General features: G+C 58.4%; 1 protein-coding gene across 3 annotated transcripts in view; it reads right to left on the bottom strand.

Annotated features, from left to right (window-relative positions):
* Positions 1 to 386: 386 nt before the first annotated feature.
* LOC134519631 (ATP-sensitive inward rectifier potassium channel 12) overlaps positions 387 to 17,879 on the bottom strand; it is a 34,063-nt gene continuing 16,570 nt past the window's right edge. The window contains exons 1-2 of one of the 3 annotated variants that reach the window (XM_063344056.1): positions 12,737 to 14,197; positions 387 to 4,373 (exon numbers count right to left, since the gene is read on the bottom strand). In XM_063344056.1, coding sequence (XP_063200126.1) covers positions 2,926 to 4,215 — 1,290 coding nt within the window. In that variant the 5' untranslated portion in view covers positions 4,216 to 4,373; positions 12,737 to 14,197 and the 3' untranslated portion in view covers positions 387 to 2,925. Of the gene's footprint in view, positions 4,374 to 10,605; positions 12,197 to 12,736; positions 14,198 to 17,879 lie in introns of those variants that run through there. The other 2 variants (XM_063344055.1, XM_063344054.1) reach the window with 2 other exon arrangements.

The following is a 17,879-nucleotide window of genomic DNA, read 5'->3' as shown; positions in this document are numbered from 1 at the left end:
CCGCGGGCGCTCCCCGGCCCAGTTCACATCCTCCTACGCAGCAGTTTAAAAATAACATCTGTATATATTATTCTATTCTCCCAGGTAACACTGTACAATCATAGAAGTTTCTTTAAAAGCAATAATTTACTTAAAGACATCTCTATTTCTCTTTCGGTTTTATACAAATATTTACTGTGATACATATATATAAAGAAATTAACCCTCTGAGAACCCTACAGCAGCAAGATGTGCACCTTTTTTTTTTTTTTAATAATTATTATTTATTCAAAAGAACCTAAAACCACTTAAAAGCATTTTTTTTTAAAAAAATAAATAAGTAGTGCGCACACAAAATCTCCCTGCCCCGTCCCCCCCTCACCCCCCCCCCACCCCCCGCCTCCGTCCTTCCCACCCCCCCAGATGCAATGGGACAAAAAGAGGGCGGGAAAACCATCTCCCCAGGGAGCAAAGGGACCGGCGATGGGATGGCGTTTGTGTTCGCTGCCTTATAATAACACAAACTTCGTGGCCAGGGCCTGATGGCACGTCCCTACATGTACCCGCTTTTGGGGACAGTCTGTTTGGGGGGGCACTCTGTGCCGAAATGGCCCGGTCCCTCTCAGCGCTGTCCCCGGGGATGTTTTCTCCCCGTGGCTGGTTTTTAGGGGATGCCAAAAACGGAGCAGCCCCTTGGTGGGCAGCACGGGATGGTGGTGATGGACGCTGGTGGGAAGAAACTCTGTGGGGACGAAGCCCCTGTCCCTGTCCTGCGGCCGGCTGGCGAGACACGATGCTCGGGGGGCACAGGGCAGCGAGGCAGGGAGGGGGGACGCCGGGGCAGCCGCTCCCCAGAGCCTTTTGCAAGAAGGAGATGGGGATGGGGGACTCGGGACAAATCCTGCCTCTGCCACCAATGTTTGGACATGCCGCAGCAAGTTGTCACCCAGGGACACGGCTTCCTGGATGGGGACGGGGAGGAGAAAAGCACCGGGAGCCCGTCACAGCCGAAACGCTGCCGGGGACCCCGTGCTCGACCCCCTTCTCCCTGAGGCTGGGTGCTGCCGGGGCTCCGCAGCCAGGGTCGGGTGTGGGATGCCCACGGGTACCAAAGCCTTTCCCACGGCCACGGGGAGCAGGGAGCCAGATTTTGGCTGGCAGAGCACCAAAGAGCAGCACGGCCGGGAGGAAGGGACCCGCAACCTGCACCTTGCCGGCTCCTTCCCTCCGTGCGAAGGCGGGGAGCGGGGCAGGAGCAAAGCCTTCCCAAGCACGGGGTGCTTTGCCCTGTGCCGTGGCACGAGCTGAACCGTCGTGCCACCAAGGCTAGCCCAAAACGCAGCGGAGGGTGGGGCGCGGGCGCTGCGGCGGGGGGCAGAGCAATGGGGATGTCACCCCAAGGGGAGGATGCGAGCGGGGCGCCGGGGGGGGGGGGGAGGGCCGGGGCGCGGGATGAGTTTGCATCTCTAAGGCACAATCCACCTTGAGGCTGGGACGCGGGGACGGGTTGAAGCGCAAGACGGGGCGGTTTTTCTCCACTGGCATCTGTTGTTTTCGGAAAAGCATCTGCCTCTGAAGCAGGGCTCTCCAGGGAACGGGGAATTCATAAATCCCAGCCTGGCATGCCGGCGGCTCCTGTGCTAGAAGAAGTGTAACTCAACAAGATGACTTTCACATTGATTTCCACGTTTGAAATGATTTTTCAAGGGAGAAAATGCCAAATTGCTCGGAAAAGTGGGAAAATACCCACATTTGAGAGCTTTCCACTCTCCTTTTTGTGCTTTTCACTATTTAATCCTACTTACAGCGAAACTTATGAATTCCCCGTTGGAGATTTTGGGGTAGACCCAACACTTCGAGCAGCTGATGCCCCAGACCCACTTTTCACCCTGAAGATCGATATTTCCAGAAATTGGCTAATTACTGTGTTTACAATGCTTCTTCCTATCGCAGTCTGCCTTTTCCTTATTAGCTACTTTGCCAGTAATTACGCTACTCACTTTCGCTGCCACGGACCTCCAGCCACTTACGTCTGTTTTCTGCCTAGGAAGCCATGCCAGTGGGAAAAAAACACCCCCAAAACTGGATGCAGTCTTGACTTCTAGCTCTTGCATCTGCCCAGCAAGTCACCTCCTCAAAGAACCCCGGTGGCTTATTCATTCCCTTGTTCATTTTTAAAAAATACTGAATCACTTCTTTCAGATTTAATATTATTATTATTATTATTATTGTTATTATTATTATTGTTATTATTATTATTATTATTATTATTTTGGTAAACAGTCTCCCAAACGGTACGGTGAAAAAATTAAAAACCCTCTCACCTCCCTCCCCTCCCACTTTTCCCCCAAATTAAAAAGAAGTACGTTAATGTTGCATGTTATTTCAAGTGTTGTTCTTGTGCAACTGAATCAGACCACCTGCTGGAAGGAGCAATTTTTTTTTTTTGTTGTCGTTGCTGCTCAGTTAAAAAACAAAAGGAAAAAAAAAAAAAGAAAGAGAGAGAGAAAGATTTGTTTCCTGATATTTCCTCTTTTTGGATCTCGCAGTGCTCGGCTCCGAGAAAACGCTGGCGTTTTCCCCGCGGGGAGAGCAAAGCCCCACGGGGCCGCACGGGGCGAGCGCCTGCCCGCGCCCCACGGACCCTCCTCTCTCCGTCCGTCCGTTCGTCCCTCCGTCCATCCGTCCGTCCGTCCGTCCGTCCCCCCAGGGCCATCGGCCCCGCTGCGGGCGCCGGGCGCGGGAGACGCGCCGTGGCCTGCCGCCGTCCCCTCCTGCAGACCGCTCAGTGGTTATTGCGATGAAACTGAAAACTATGAACGATACTAATTTCTCAAGCATTCCTATGGCACTTGCATTGTTCTGCATAATTTGAGCGGGTTGTAGGGGAAGAGATTAGAGGAGGAAAAAAAATACCCTCGGAAAAGTCAATGGAAGGACCAAGAGTCATATTTCCGACTCCCTCCTGTATGACCGCTGATCCAACGCTATTGTGGCTTGAAGCCTATCGAACTCGTGCCTGTTGTCCGGGCTGAGGTCCTCCAAACCCCGGCTGTCGTCGTCTTCCTCTTCCTCGTCACGGCTCATGAAGGCCAGCTCGTTCTCGTAGCAGAAGGAGTTGGTGCTGGGCAGCAGGAATTTGTTCTCCACCAAGTCCTTGGCGCTGCAACGGGGGGTGGACGGGACCTCGTAGGTTTTGTGGAAGTGGGAATAGTCTACTTTGTACTGGTTTTTCTCCTCAAACAAGACGGGCTCAAAGCGGTGGCCCCAGAGGATTTCGCTGGCCAGGTAGGAGCTCCGAGCTTGCGTCGTCATAGCAGTGGCTTCTACCATGCCTTCCAGGATGACCACGATCTCAAAGTCATCTGTCTCCAAATCCTGGCGGCTGATCCCAAACAAGGGGCTGTCTTCGTTGATCTCGTGGAGAATGGTGATGGGAGACACCAAGAAGATACGGTCCAAGCCTTTATCAAACCCCACGTCAATGTCTATTTGGTCGAGCGGTATGTACTCCCCTTCTTCTGTGATCCTGGGCTTAATTAGCTGAGCTCGTACGTGGGCTTCTACTATGTGGCTTTTCCGGAGGTTCCCAACTCTCCACATCAGGCAGAGTTTTCCATCTCTCATTGCCACTACCGCGTTATGGCTGAAAAGTAATGTCTGGGCCCGCTTTTTGGGCCTGGCCATCTTTGCCATTATTGCACCAATCATGAAAGAGTCAATTATACACCCCACGATGGATTGAACCACCACCATGAAGACTGCGAGCGGGCACTCCTCCGTCACGCAGCGGAAGCCGTAACCAATAGTCGTTTGGGTCTCAATGGAGAACAGAAAAGCAGCCACAAAGCCATTGACCTGCAGAACGCAAGGCTTGAAGGTATCGTCTCCACCCGGGTTTTCTAGATCTCCATGAATGAGTGCAATTAGCCAGAAAATCAGCCCAAACAATAACCAGGACACCAGAAATGCCAGGGAAAAGAGCAAGAGCATATACCTCCAGCGGATGTCAACGCAAGTGGTAAACATGTCTGCAATGTACCTCTGCGGCTTGTCATCCATGTTGGTGAACTCCACGTTGCACTGACCGTTCTTCTTTACGAATCTGTTCCTGCATTTCCTCCTGGTGTGGATTTTCCCATTGCCAAAGCCGTTAATACCTGGCATGGTGGTCAACCTCAGCCCGTCTTCCTCGGAGGACACGATGCTGTAAGGGTTGACTCTGCCTGCAGTCATCCCTGAGCCAAGCCCACAGTGAAGGTGAAGGGTCCTGCGACTCCCGGCGTCCCCCTGGCCCACCCCTGCCCACCCCCCAAATTCTGTTGCGGTGGAAGAGAAGTCCCAAGCTTCCACGTCCTGGCTGCCACTTCACCAGGCGGATCCTGTGAGAGGCTCTGCAATGAGAAAACAAAGACACGGCGGTTACCTTTCGTGGCAAAGGGACCCAAGAAGGTGTTTGGCCATGGATCAGATGGGGTGGGTGGCTGCATGTTGAGCGAGGACCCCCCAGCTGCCATTACTCTCCCTCCTACGGCTCGTCTATTCCCAAAAACCACACACGAGGAACGAAGAAGGCCTTAGATTTTGATTTGTTTGTACTACAAAGCAAGTAAACAAACCCCACTGGGGAGATGCGGCATTTGTGGGACCCTCAATGACACCAGCAGATGAAAAACCTCGGGTAGCACTGGAGTCTCTCCCCTTCACTTTTCTCATGAGTTCTGCTGCTGGAGCAGGGTCAGGCTGCTGGAGGGGAATGTGGAGAGGCCAAGCTGCTCTCCTTAGCACAGAGATATTAATAAAGGTACGCCTGAAAGCGGCTACATCAGTTCACATTGCCCGTGCCAGATGGACCGCTGCCCAGCACATCGCAGCAGCACTTGCCCGACCTCCCGAGCACCAGCTCTTCTGGGGTCGAGGGAAACCAGGGGGAGATGTGGATTTAACCTCCGTTCCCTATCCCGGGGATGGGAGAGGACACGGCCAACGTGCAGCCAGTTGGAGAAGGCCCCCGGAAGGCACTCGCTCGGGGCAGATGTCCCCAGCAGCAACTTTCCCAACGCATCCACTGGGACATGGAGCCATCTACGGTCACAGATGGGTTTTGCTGGCCAAGTCTTATGAAGGCACAGCTGCCACTGGGGAATGGGGAGTTGTTTTGACCCCTTCTGGAGGGCTCTGCTGCAGGGTCAGGGACCTACACTCAGCTTTGCCTCGGAGGGAGGTGGCACGGACACGGGAGAGGTGGCCCGAGCTGGCTGGGCTTCCCGCTGCAGGCGAGCCCATGGTGGGGGAACCCAGTGGCACCCTGCCAGGCTGCTGGCCCCCTCTGTGGTGGCACATGGGGCTGCAGCAAGTGGCAGACAGGATTGCGGAGAAGCCACGTGGCACGTCCCAAGCAGCCTGAAGAGGTGGCAGTGCAGGAATTCTCCCCAAAGCACCCCCTGCCGCAGCTCCTCCTTTTATTTACCCACGTGGGATGCGCCACTGGGCATGAAACCACCTTGCTGGCAACGAGACCTGCGTGGGGCAGTGATGTGGTGGGGGAGCGCGTGCAGAGCCCCCCTACGACACCCTGTCCCCCCAGCGCAGAGGTGGCCGGCTCATGCTTAGAGGCACAGGCGAACCCGCCGGGCTGTACGTGCTGTGTCGGATCCGCTGGCCCGATCGATGCCGTCGATTCCTGCAATCAGCTCCAGCGCCCGGGGACACGCTGGGACACGCACACCCTTTCCATTACACGGTGGCCAGGAACAGCCCAGCGCCTGCAGCGGGGGAGCTTTGCCAGGCACAGCCTGCCCGGGGCTGCATCAGCCCCGCTAACAATGATACCCTGGGCTGCCTTTTACCGAAATTCTTCCCAAAGCCAGCCTGGGACTTGGGAATCCCTGCAGAAGCCCAGCATCGCAAGCAGGAGCACTAAAAGAAGGATGGGGAGGGGGGTCTTTATTAGGGAGCATAATGATAGGACGGGGGGGTAACGGCTTCAAACTGGAAGAGGGGAGATTTAGATTGGATCTCGGGAAGAAATTCTTTGCTGTGAGGGCGGTGAGGCACTGGAACACATTGCCCAGAGAAGCTGTGGCTGCCCCATCCCTGGAGGGGTTCAAGGCCAGGTTGGACGGGGCTTGGAGCAACCTGGGCTGGTGGGAGGTGTCCCTGCCCAGGGCAGGGGGGTGGAACGAGATGATCTTTAAGGTCCCTTCCAACCCAAACCCCATTCTGTGATTCTGTGTGATTCTGTGAAAAGCCTGCCCAAACCTCCTAGGTGCTGGACACGGACCCACACGTGCCACCATCTTATACACCAAAACAACATTATTTCCACCTGCTACAACCCAGGCACAACCATTTTTTCTCCCCAAAGCTGATTTTTCAAGCACCACGGTTCTTTGTTGGTGTCGGCAGAGCAAGCAACGGCACGCAGCCGGCTGAGGCTGTCGGCACGAGATCCTCTCCCTCCTTACAGCCACGGGGAAGAGTAAAATAGGCAAAACAATTAATATTAGCGGTTAATATTCACAACCTCATAGTCATTGGAGGTCAAATGGGACCGGAGAGGCCTTGCGGAGCTGATGTGTCAGGCTGGCTGCAGGCTCACACTGCCAAGCTCCAGCCTGGTCACCCGTCCCGAGTCTTCCTCCTGACCACACTGGCGACATTCATTAATCTCTCGCCTCCTTTTTTAATGAGAGCTGAGCAATTGGAGCCAGAAGAGGCTGCTTTTCTACCACCCCTCCGGCTCGCCCCCCAGGGGAATACGCCGCATGCTTTTTGCCACAGGATAAATTTACTCTCGGGTTGTTTTGGGTTTTTTTAATTAATTCTCGATGCATTTGAGAAGTGAACAAAATGCAATGAGCTCCCAGTGACCTGCCAGCGGATTAGCTGGGGTCTGGATTAACTGTGCTGGGAGGGGAGACGTGCCCGGGTGACGGCGGAGGCAGCGGTGCTGCCCTCGCCGGGGGTGACGCTCCCGGGGACGCGCGGGTTCCCCAACCACCACCGCTCCCCTCCGCCTTCCCCTTCCCTCCTTCCCTCCTTTCTTGCTTTCTCTGTTCTGCCTTTCTTTCTTTCTTCCTTCCTTCCTGCTCTTCATCTATCTTTTTTCTTTCTTTTTTCTTTCTCTCCCTTCCTTCCTTCCTTCCTTCCTTCCTTCCTTCCTTCCTTCCTTCCTTCCTTCCTTCCTCTCTTTCTCTTTCCTTCTCTCTATTTCTTTCTCACTTTCTTTCTCTCTTTCTCTTTCCTTTTTTTATTTTTTATTTTTCTCTTACTTCATTTCTTCCTTCTTCCTTTCTTAAATTTTTTTCTTTTTCTTTCTTTCTTCTTCTCTTCCTCTCTTTCTTAATTTATTTCTTTTTTTCTTTCTTCCTTTGCTTCCTTCCTTCCTTCCTTCCTTCCTTCCTTCCTGTCTTTCTTTCTCTTTCCTTCTCTCTTTCTCTTTCTCTCTTGCTCTCTTTCTTTCTCTTTCTCTCTCTTTCCTTTTTTATTTTTTATTTTTCTCTTTCTTCATTTCTTCCTTTCTTCTTCCTTTCTTAATTTTCTTTTTTTCTTTCTTTTTTCTTCTCTTCTTTCTTTCTTTCTTTCTTTCTTTCTTTCTTTCTTTCTTTCTTTCTTTCTTTCTTTCTTTCTTTCTTTCTTTCTTTCTTCCTCCCTCCCTCCCTCCCTCCCTCCCTTCCTCCCTTCCCTCACCCCTCCCTCCCTCCCCTTCCCCCCCCCCCCCATGCCACGCAGGGTTTCACCCCTCTGAGCCCCCGGGACACCAGGAAACCCTCTGCTGCGGGGGAAGCCAGGACAGACCCGAGGGGGTGACGCTGCTTTGAGGAGGGGGCAGCTCTCGTGACACCCACATTCACTGAGGCCACGGGACGAGCCCCCCCTGAAACACCAAAGCTCTTGGGGGGACAAACCCCCCCGGCCCTGGGCCGGCAGCGGCAGCACGGGGAGACGGCAGCTAAATAAAGGCGAGCAAAGTGGATCTGTCGGAGCAGGCGGCCGCCTGCGGCTCGTACTTTATTTAGCACCGTTTTGTTTGGAAATACGCTTTGTCGAGTTTGCTGAAAGCTGAATTTCTGGTTTGGTTTTAATTTGAAGGCTGGAGCCCCACGCTGCCGCTGCGGGAGGCTGGGGCTGGGAGAGGGCTCGTGCGAACGCGTGGAAACCCGGGGCCGGACGGGCTCTGCCGCGGGCACCGGTGGGGGCCGCAGCCCCGTGGGCGCCCCGAGGTCCCTTGGGTCAGGAGTGGTGCCCTCCAGCATCACCCCAGCACGCCCCACGGCCAGGGCTGCCCTGGGCTACGGGCAGAGGTGTTACATCCCCCTCCCTGCCTCTTCCCCAGGAGTTTTGCGCCCCCCGAGCATCACAATTTTACCCCCTGGGGGCAAACTCAAAACTCCCGTCAGCAACCGCTGCCCCTGGAGCCCGCTGCCAGCCCCAGCTCGCAGCCGACAAACCCGTGCAGGGTGTGGGACAGGACGGGGACCGTCCCCTGCCGCCGGTACCACGCGTCTTGCGCAGCGCTAATAGCGTTAACACGTAGGAAACAAAACAGGTCCGTAATATTAATAGCGGGAAGGAGCGGCCCGCAGCTCCCCGCGGGCTCTGAACACAGCGACGCCGCGGACTGCCCCAGCTAATGAGCTGACATTAGAGACAACGGCTCCTGCCACTAAACTGCAGCAACCCAACTCCCACCACGGAGCGGCTTCCCGCAGAGAATCCAAGTGTCTCCAGCAATCTGCCAACTGCATGGCTGATTTTTTTTTTTTATTAATTTTTTTTTTTTTTTTTTTTTGAAAGGGAGTTAAATGTTACAACAATATTCGGAACAGCCAGCGTGCCGGGAAAATGTGTTGAGTGCCAGGGAGGTCATTAGTTAGAGTCGGCTGAATCTGTCAATGTGATTTATCATCACACCTTTCCCTGTACGTCTGGAGGGGACACGCTTTGGGGCCATTAGGGCTGCCGTCCCCACTCCTGCATCCTCCCAGCATGGATTTTCTCCCGTCTCGTGGAGGCTCGTGGGGCTGTGTTCGGGTGGGATTGACCCAAGTGGGGACTCAGAGGAGCTGAGCCGGGGGACGCAGGTCCCTTGGCCGCGGGGATGGGAGAGATGACCGTCCAGGAGGGGACGGTGCGAGGAGGTCACGCTCGGTGCTGCTGCCTGCCCTGCGCCGGGAGATAACACTGCTATCTCCCGCAGCGATGCCCTTCATGCCCCAGCAGCGGGACGGCAATGTCAGCGGGGAGGAGGGAGCTCTGCTCCCGCTGCGGGGCTGCGGCTGTGCCGGCACAGCCGAGGCTGCCCAAACCGCTCCTGCTCACCCCGTCCCAACTGAATGACCCAGCACTGAGCACCCAAGAGTGTCCCGACTGTGCTAGGGCAGCGCTGCTGCCTGAATAACCCCCTCCTCCCACACCCCGTCTTTGGCTACTTCCAATAAATTAAGGCTCGACACGGGGCAAGCCAGGCCCTGATGAATCCGGAGGATAAATGACCCCCTGCTTCCCCCCGGCTGCCAGGAAGGACAGAGGCTCCCACCACAGTGCATTCTTAATGAGAAAAAACTGCTCCGTTTCTGCAGGGACATGGGTAGAAAACAGCCACGTACACGCACCCCTCCACCGGACCCCCCCGTGCACCCCCCCCAGTGCCGGTGAGCAGCCGAGACATCGTTGTCTGCAAGCCTTGATGGCGCACACAGGAGGGAAACTGAGGCACAGGGGATAAGGAAGGCCCTTGGTGGGAAACTGGAGGTGACAGGGTGCCTGGAGAGGTGCTGGCTCGTCCCCGTCCCCCCGAGCCACGTGCGGATGCCACCGCGGGCACAGCAGGAGAAAAGGGGCCACGTGCATCGCTCGGCACCGCAGGGGCCACGTGGCTTGTACTTAAGCACCCTTAAAGTCCCGCTAAATGTGTCCTGGATCAGAGAAGATCCTGGGAAAAGACCCCTTCGGAGGCTGCACTGAGCACACGCTTGGTCCCCAAATCTATGGCATGATGGGGGCACCGAGCATCCCAGCCCGGCTGACTCCATGTCTGTTCCAGGCCCAGTACCCAGCCCCACTCCGGAACCCCTACGCCGCCATCCCCCTGGCCACCCCCCCTGCTACTCGCAGGTGATGTCCCCCCCTGCCCGTCTGCAGCGTGGCGGGGTCAGGAAATGCCACAGCACCCACAGTCCCCCCAGCCCGCGGCCAGCCCTGCAGCCGGGTCCCGAAATCCCATCTCCCTCGCCCGGGAAATGCTGGCTGTTTGTCTGTCCGCTCGCGTCCATACAGCCAGACAGCAGGACACGGCTGGGGGTGAGGACGAGGGCAAGGGGGGGGCGAAGGCCTTGGCAGGGTCAATCCGCACCAGAGACTGCCGAAGGATGCCCCAAAACTCCAGGGGATGCCGAAGGATGCCCCGTCCTTGCGACACCCTTACCCAAACCTCCGGGGTACCCACGGCCCCCTCCCCACTGCCCCCCCCGCAGCCCCCCCGCAGGCAGTCCCAGCTGCCCCCACTCAGACGACGGGTGTTAATACCCCGGCAAATCGCCCTGGGAAGGGGCAGAGACCCAGCCACCCTCCCCAGGCAGGGGGGGTCTGGTCGGACCGCGGGAGGAGGGGTTCAGCCCTTACCTGGTGTACCCCCGGGGGGGTCTCCCCAGCGCTCCCTGTCCATGGCTGCGGGGCGCGGGGTGCCCCGTGGCCCTGCTGCAGCCCGGGCAAGAGACAGAGAGTTTTAATTGAATTTCTAGATTATCCTGGGGGAGAAGTTGTAATCTCCTTAAATCCAACCTCTGGTCGAGTCCCGTAACCTACTGTCCTGCGCCGGGGAAGGGATTTAGCCGGGGGGAGGGGAGGTTTCCCAGCCTGCTGATGCCCCGGGCCCCGCACCCCACAGGATTTGTCCCACAGGACGTCAGAGATCTGCTCCTGGCAGCCCCGGAACACCGGGAATTAAGGCTTTGGGGTGGCGATGCCCTGTCCCCTCTCCCCACGGCAGGACACGGTGACGGGGGGTATCCCAGGGGGCTCCCGGAGCCGGTGGGGCTGGGGCACCGGTGATGGAGATGTCTGGTGCTGGGTGGAGGACGGGAGCTGGCTACGGGGTCAGTGGGGTGTTTGGAGGGTGAAGATGAGCCCCCCCCCGGGTGGGACTCACAGTTGGGAGGTGTCTGGGGATTTGAATTGAAATATCTCCTGGCCTGGCTGTGCCCGGGGTGCCGGTGGGATGTGCAAGTCCCCAAGCAATTCTCCAAGTCCCCTTCCTGGCCTGGGCTGCAGTGGGCACCTCCCTCCCTCCCGAAAAGCCCCATCCCTGGACCCCGTGAGCCAGGGGGTGTTTTCGGACGGGTGACCTTGGGGTGTCTCTGTGCCTTCCCCACGCGCTCTCCTCCATCACATGGCCCTCGTCTGTCCTGCACACTCCCAAATCTGGATATGTGCCGGCCTCCAGCCCCAGCCCCACACCATCCCAGGGACAAATGCCAGCGATGGGGCTGGGGACGGATGATGGCAGAACCGAAATCAGCCGGCCACGTTCCTGCCTGTCCTGCGCTCCGCTCGTGCCATTGCTGGGGCCCCTGCAGGGAGTTGGGTTCCCATCAGGGATGGTGGGTTCCCATCCGGCACGTGCCAAGAAGCTCGTGGGGAAGGCAACAACCCTGGTGCCAGCCCAGAGGGATCGGCCGGCTGCTAAAAAGCACCGTGGGAAGAACGGGAAAAGGGGATGGAAAGGGCAAACGTCTTCAAGCGAATTTTATCACCAACCAGATGGCGATGAGCTGAGGGGTGCAGCGCCCAGGGGCTCCCGTGCCGCAGGTAGCGCCATGCTGCGGGCAGCATCCCTGGGGTATCCCAGGCATAAATTATTTTAAGACCCCTCTCACGGAACGATGGCCACCTACGCTTTAGGGTTAGAGGCAGAAGGCGATGGATCCGGACCTTGTTCAGCCCCAGCTTGCCGGCAGCAGGACTAATCCCGCACCTCCCGCTTGCCCAGCTCCCGTCAACGTCCCTTTCCCAAATCCCGTCACTCCCAAGGCGGGTTTTTTTCCCCACGGAGCTCGGCTCTCACCCCGACGCAAACCCCCCGCCGGGAGCCGTGTCTCCTGCTCGAGGGAAATCGCGTGTGTGGGCAGAGCCCGCGCCCGGGAAATGTTTATCCTGAAGGCGCGACGTGCGGCAGGTTGGGAGCGATGGGGCTGCCAGTCGGAGACGATGGAGCCGCGAACCGCGGGGAGAGCGACGCCGAGCGCCTCGGCACCGGCTGCAGCCGAACGGCTGCAGCCGGTGCCGAGGCGCTCGGCGTCGCTCTCCCCGCGGCGGTTTTTCGGCTGGGAATCGGCAGGGAGAAGAGCGGGATGAGCGGGAGAGCCAGCTCGGGATGCGCAGGTGCCGCCAGCAAGGGGAGATGGAATGTAAGCAAGGAGGTTGGAGCCATCAAACCGCTCGTCAGCATCCTCCGCTCTTTTTTGGGCTTTAAACCCGGTGGTTATTCCTGCTCCATCCAAGCGTTAGTTCAGCTCTCCCTGAGAAATACAACCCACGTCCCGCTATCCCGGGGAATTTTCCCGGCTCCTTGGCCGTGCCAGGGTAAAGATGCCATTTCCACCCCAGAAGCGGCTGCGTTTTCGGCGCCATTCGGTATCGCCCTGGGTTAAGGTGTCAGTAGAGCCCTCAACTTGATTTTTAATCCCGGGAGGAAGGAGATGGGGAGGAAGGACATGCCATGCTCGGGCAGAGCCGCCCTCCTGGCCCTACTTACCCTCCTCGATCGCAGCGAGAGCCGCAGATGCTGAGCCCGATGCCGGCGGCCGAGCGAGCGAGCGAGCGGGCGGCCGAGACTTCGCTGGGCAGCACGCCGCCGTCCTGGCTAATTACTCCCGAGCTCAGATTACAGCCTCTCTTCTTCCCTACATGTACAGGAGCTGGCACCTCGGCTGCGGCCGTGGGGAGCCGCTGCCAGCGAGGGGGGCATCAACCTTCAGTGGTATTTCTAAGGGGTGGGGGGCGAAATTGCGGTCACGGCAGCGTGGGAAGCCCAAGGTACCTTAGTGGTCTCAGGAGACTGGGAGAGAAGCAGCTCAAAGGGGATTTCAGAGATTTTGGGGATGCGAAGGACCAGCCAGAAGGATGCGACAAAGTCAAACCTGGAGGATCAGACACTAGACCGGGGCAAGGCAGTTGGTGGTCCAAGGCAAGACCTTGGTTCTTTGATCTTGAGACTTAATGATGGCCATGACCCAAAACCCATCACCAAGCATTTCCCAGGGGAGGCAGAAAAATCACCCTCCTTTTCAGTCGCGGGGGTGACAAACCCCCCGGCACACACGTGATGCTGCCCGGCATCTTCAAGATGAGAGAGACCCTTGCACTGCTTTGCTGCTACTAGTTTTCCGCCAGCCCATGGCTCTGCCCACACCAGTTCAAGAGTTTCAGTGCCTTTTAAATCCCGCGAGGCCTCCCTTTAACACTCTCATTCCTCGAGCTGAGCCCAGTTGGAGGAGACCTCCTTCCCAGAGGATCCATGGCGGGATGCTGGACCAGGCAGCCCCAGGTTTCTGCCCTTTCCGCCCTGCCCCGATGTCCCCGGGGAGCCGGACACCCCCAGACTGCAGACATGACCCCAGACCCAAGTAGCTGCAGGGGCGGCGAAGGCAGGGCAGGGTATTTTGGGGATCGTCTTTATGTGCTGCGGTGAAGATTTAGCACAGGCATTGCGTAACGCCGGGGAGGGGGGGGCTCGCTGCTCCCGTCCCCTCTCGCCATCAGGGATCAGCGGCTCAATTAATCCTCCCTCATTCCCTGCCCGCGGGTACCAGCCCCATCCGTCCTCTCAGCCCGGCCCCGGAAGCAAGAAGTCAAATCTCTGCCCGACATCGGCACCCACCACCCTACCGCCATCACCCAGGGCACCCACCTTGTTGGGGAAGCCCTGCCCAAACGGGGGCGGCCATGAAGGTACGCACCGGGCAGACGTAGAACTCCCTAAAATAACTCCCTTCTCGTTATTTCTGTGCCCCAGCCTCGGGTGCTGTTGGTCAGCCCTTCGTTAGGGGGTCCAGCAACCGCAGAGACCTGGGCATTTAAAAGGTCATTTTCAAACCGGCAAGGTTTGGTGCACACCCGGTTGCGTTCCCTCCTGTGCTCCTCCGCACAGGCCAGGTGCACCCACCGATGGGCGGCTCGCTCAGGCACACGCTGCAGGATCCCGAAAGCAATAAACTAGTAGCCAGGAATGCTTTTTTTTTTTTTTTTACTTTTGGGCAAAAAAAACCACCCCAATCCCCACGTGCTCCTGGGTGACCCTACAATAAACAAGGCGAATGCAAAGCCCGGTGTCGGCGAGCCCGGGGAAACCCTGTGTGCGCGCACACGGGTTGATGAAGAGCAGGGCACCATTTCTCCAGCAAGTAAAACCAAAACACCATCAAGGGAAGATTTTGGGGGAGGCAAAGGCGGTGGCACGCTGCTGCCAGCCACTACAGCCTACCTAACCCCCGGGGTCCTGGTCCTGCCCTCCAGCGTCCCTCGGAGATGTAAAGCCAGGCGTCACGCAGCATCCTGGCACGGCCAGGTGGTGGCAACGGGTGGGCTCAGGGCAAAGGTGGCCTGCGGCCGAGGCAGCGGCCAGGTCTGGTGGCATTGTGGCGGGTGGGACAGGGCGACATGCCCCCGGTGAAGAGTCGCACGGAGAGTTACACAACGCCGCCCCGGCCGCCCTTGGCTGCCTTCGTGGTGCACGCTCCTATCGACACGGCCCCGGCCGCCCTCCAACATCCCCGCGGGGAGGTAACTTTGCAAGTGGCGTAAATGCAAGCGCACGTGAGCGGGGGGGCTCTGGTCCAGCCCCCCCCTTTCCCAGCCCTGGACCCCCGGCAGTGTTGCCAGCAATGCTCCGGACTCGCCAGCATCCCCTGTCCCCCCGACGTTGCGGGGGGGTCGGGAGGGCTGCGGCGGTGCTGCGCGGAGTAGGGGGAACAGGGAGAGCACCCACCACCAGCACCCTGATGAGAAAATGCAGCGGCTAAGGCACCCCACGGCCTAGATCCAGGGAATTTTAGGAAACGAAGGACCAGCCAGAAGGATGCAGCAAATTCAGACCTGGGGGATGTGACACCACGTTAGGGCAAGGCAGTCAGTGCCCGCGGGCAGGACCTCGGCTCTTTGAACTTGCCGTTTAACGATGGTCATGACCCTAAAATGACCGTCAAGCCTTTTCCAGGGGAGGAAGAAAAATTGCCCTTCTTTTCCATTGGAGGTGAAAAACACTTGCTGGCCCCACCGGGGCTGACACCGGCAGCAAGGAGCCCTGCCCTCGGCGCAGCAGCAGGACGCAGCAGGGATGCTTTTGTCCATAGAGAGGGGGAAACTGAGGCAGGGCGGCTGGACGGGCCCGAGCGTGGGGACCGGCTGCAGCCCATGTCATCGCCTTCCCCCCAGCCTGGCCTGACCCGGGTTCGGGGTATTTATAAAGCCGATAAGGGAACAGAAAGAATTTTCCAAATGCCGAAGTTACGTAACCCGTCCTCGCCCTCCGCGGACATCGGCTGTAATTATAGACTTGCGGGGGGGTGAAGCTCTCCATGGAGGGGGGCACGGCAGCCGGTGTCACCCCAAAGGGCTTCACCCCCCTCTCCCTCACTGTGGCGGGTCCCCCGGGCCAGGCACCAGCCCGTGCCACCACCATGGCCCCATGGGACCCTGTCCCTGAGGGACCCTGGTGGCATCGTGGCCAGTGCCCCCGCCCTGTGTGGGGGACCCCAGGTTTTCGGCGGGGCTTTGGGTGGCTGATCCCCCCGGGGTGCGCACGCCCCTCCAGCCCATCCCGGCACGCGCTGGATGTCAACGCAGATGACAGCCCGAGCGCAGCTGACATCGCCATGGTGACTATCAACCGCTGCTGCTGGGACGACTCATGCGGAGATGCTGCACCAGCACCTGCCTCCACAAAGCGTTGACACCCCCCTCCCCCCCCTCCCCCAGCAACTGCGGGTACCCCCTGCCCTCCCCCAACCCCATTTCCACCACTTTTTGCCCCATTAGACCCACAGGCAGCTTCCAAAACCTCCTCCATCACCTCCCAGCTGCCTCCGACGCCACCAGCTGTGCCTCAGTTTCCCCAGCCCTGCACTTGCCACCGGGGGGAGGGGGGGGAAGGTGTCGCCGCCCCGGGATATTTTTCTCTCTCGCCCAACTTCGGCCAAGGCGGCTGAGTTGGAAGGATGCTGAGCGAAGGCTCCGTCGCTGTGGCAACCCGCCACGGCTGTCTCCAGGCGACCGCCCAGGGATGCTGCAGAGCCGCTCAGGAGCCATAGCGAGAGGGACCAGGGCGGGGAGGGGGAAGGAGGTGGGGGGAGGGAAGGTATCCATAGGAATGCCACCCCCCCCTCCACTCCCCTACCAAAACCACATCCTGGACCGTTGCAACAGGGTGTAAAACCACCCCGAAAACAGCCACCGATTATACTCAGGCAGCCGGCTGAGAACCGACAATCCCGTGTCGCCCCAGGCTGGAGTCGGTACCAGCAGGATGCTCCCGGGCGGGTGCGGGGCCCCGCCGTTTTCAGGGACACCTGCAGGGCTGTGGAAATAATTGCTGGTAATAAGCCCGTTAGCCTCTTAACCCTCATTAAGCAGCTTAGGGGGGACACGCGCCATTATACGCAAACCCGGAGGTGGAGAAGGCCCTTGTCAGGGCAAAGGGGTGTTACTGCTGGGGACGGGATCGCAGCAGGTGCTGCGGGGGCTGTCACGGGGGGCACGGCTCCGTCTCTCCCCCCGGCAAGCTCCCCTCCTGCATCCAGGCCCCCCCGCCCCATTGCTCTTTGCCAGCCGGGACCATGGGCAGTGCCGAGGAGCCGGCAGGGATGGCGATGACGGGCCGTCACACCCGTGTGACGAGTGTGGGAGGTCTCAGCTGCAGTCACGTCGGTGGCGGGGGGGGCTTGTGCGGGGGGGAGAGGGGCGGCTGACAGCGCGGGGCGACGGCCCCGCCAGCGCCCGACACCGCGGATGGGGAGCGGAGCGGGACCGTTTCTAATCGCTCCAGTTGGAAAAGGTCCCATTTCTACATTTGCTGAATTAAAGGATGTCAGTGTCTGATGCCAAGCCCAGGCTCCCTCGGAAATTTAAACTAATGACAGCGAAGAAAATGAGCTGAAACCAGAGCACAAGCGCTCCCACGTTATCCAGCCGCACCAGCCCTGACCAGCCATGACCACGGCAGGGTTGAGATGGCAGCTTGCAAAGCACCAACCATCACAAAGATCTCAACTTTTTGCCCCAAAATGCAGCCTTACCCACTCTGCTCGGTCAGAAAGTGCATCGCTGGCACCCGGGCAGGCCGGGCTGCCATGTCGAGGTCCCCAGCGAGACCCTCATCCTCCTCCAGCCTCCCAAAGGGCAAATACCTCCCTCTGTTATGGGTCCAGCTGCTCTGGGCCGTGGGGTTTGTTCAGCACAGGGTGGAAGGAGGATGAGCAGAGTGGCGAGTGCGATGTCCGGATTTCCCCAGATCTGGTGATTCCTACAGCCGGCTCCGTCCTGCCCGGCCCCGCACGGGGGGGCAGCGGGGTCCCGGCAGAGCACTGGGGCTGCCAGCCCCTTTGCTGCCCCTCTTCCCCATGGAAATACCTGGGCTCAGGCGAGGGCTTCAGTCCCCGGCGCTCTCTGGGCTCCGCTGGGGCGTTTTTGTGCTGCAGCTGAGCAAAACCACAGGGTGGTGGTAGGTTGGTGGTTTTTTTTTTTTTTTTTCTTTTTATAATTTTCTCTGCGAGATAAAATTAAACAAACAAGCCCTTCTGGGAGCAGCGCGAGGAAGGGAGCCTGCTTTGCTACAGATGTGCGTGTCCTCAGCGATTACAACCGCCGAATTAAGCTCTCCCTGTGGCTGGGACATTTGCACG

Source organism: Chroicocephalus ridibundus, chromosome 8 (genome assembly GCF_963924245.1).
Source record: "Chroicocephalus ridibundus chromosome 8, bChrRid1.1, whole genome shotgun sequence".
In the NCBI taxonomy this organism is placed as follows: Eukaryota; Metazoa; Chordata; class Aves; order Charadriiformes; family Laridae; genus Chroicocephalus; species Chroicocephalus ridibundus.
This window is presented reverse-complemented; position numbering and strand designations above follow the sequence as displayed.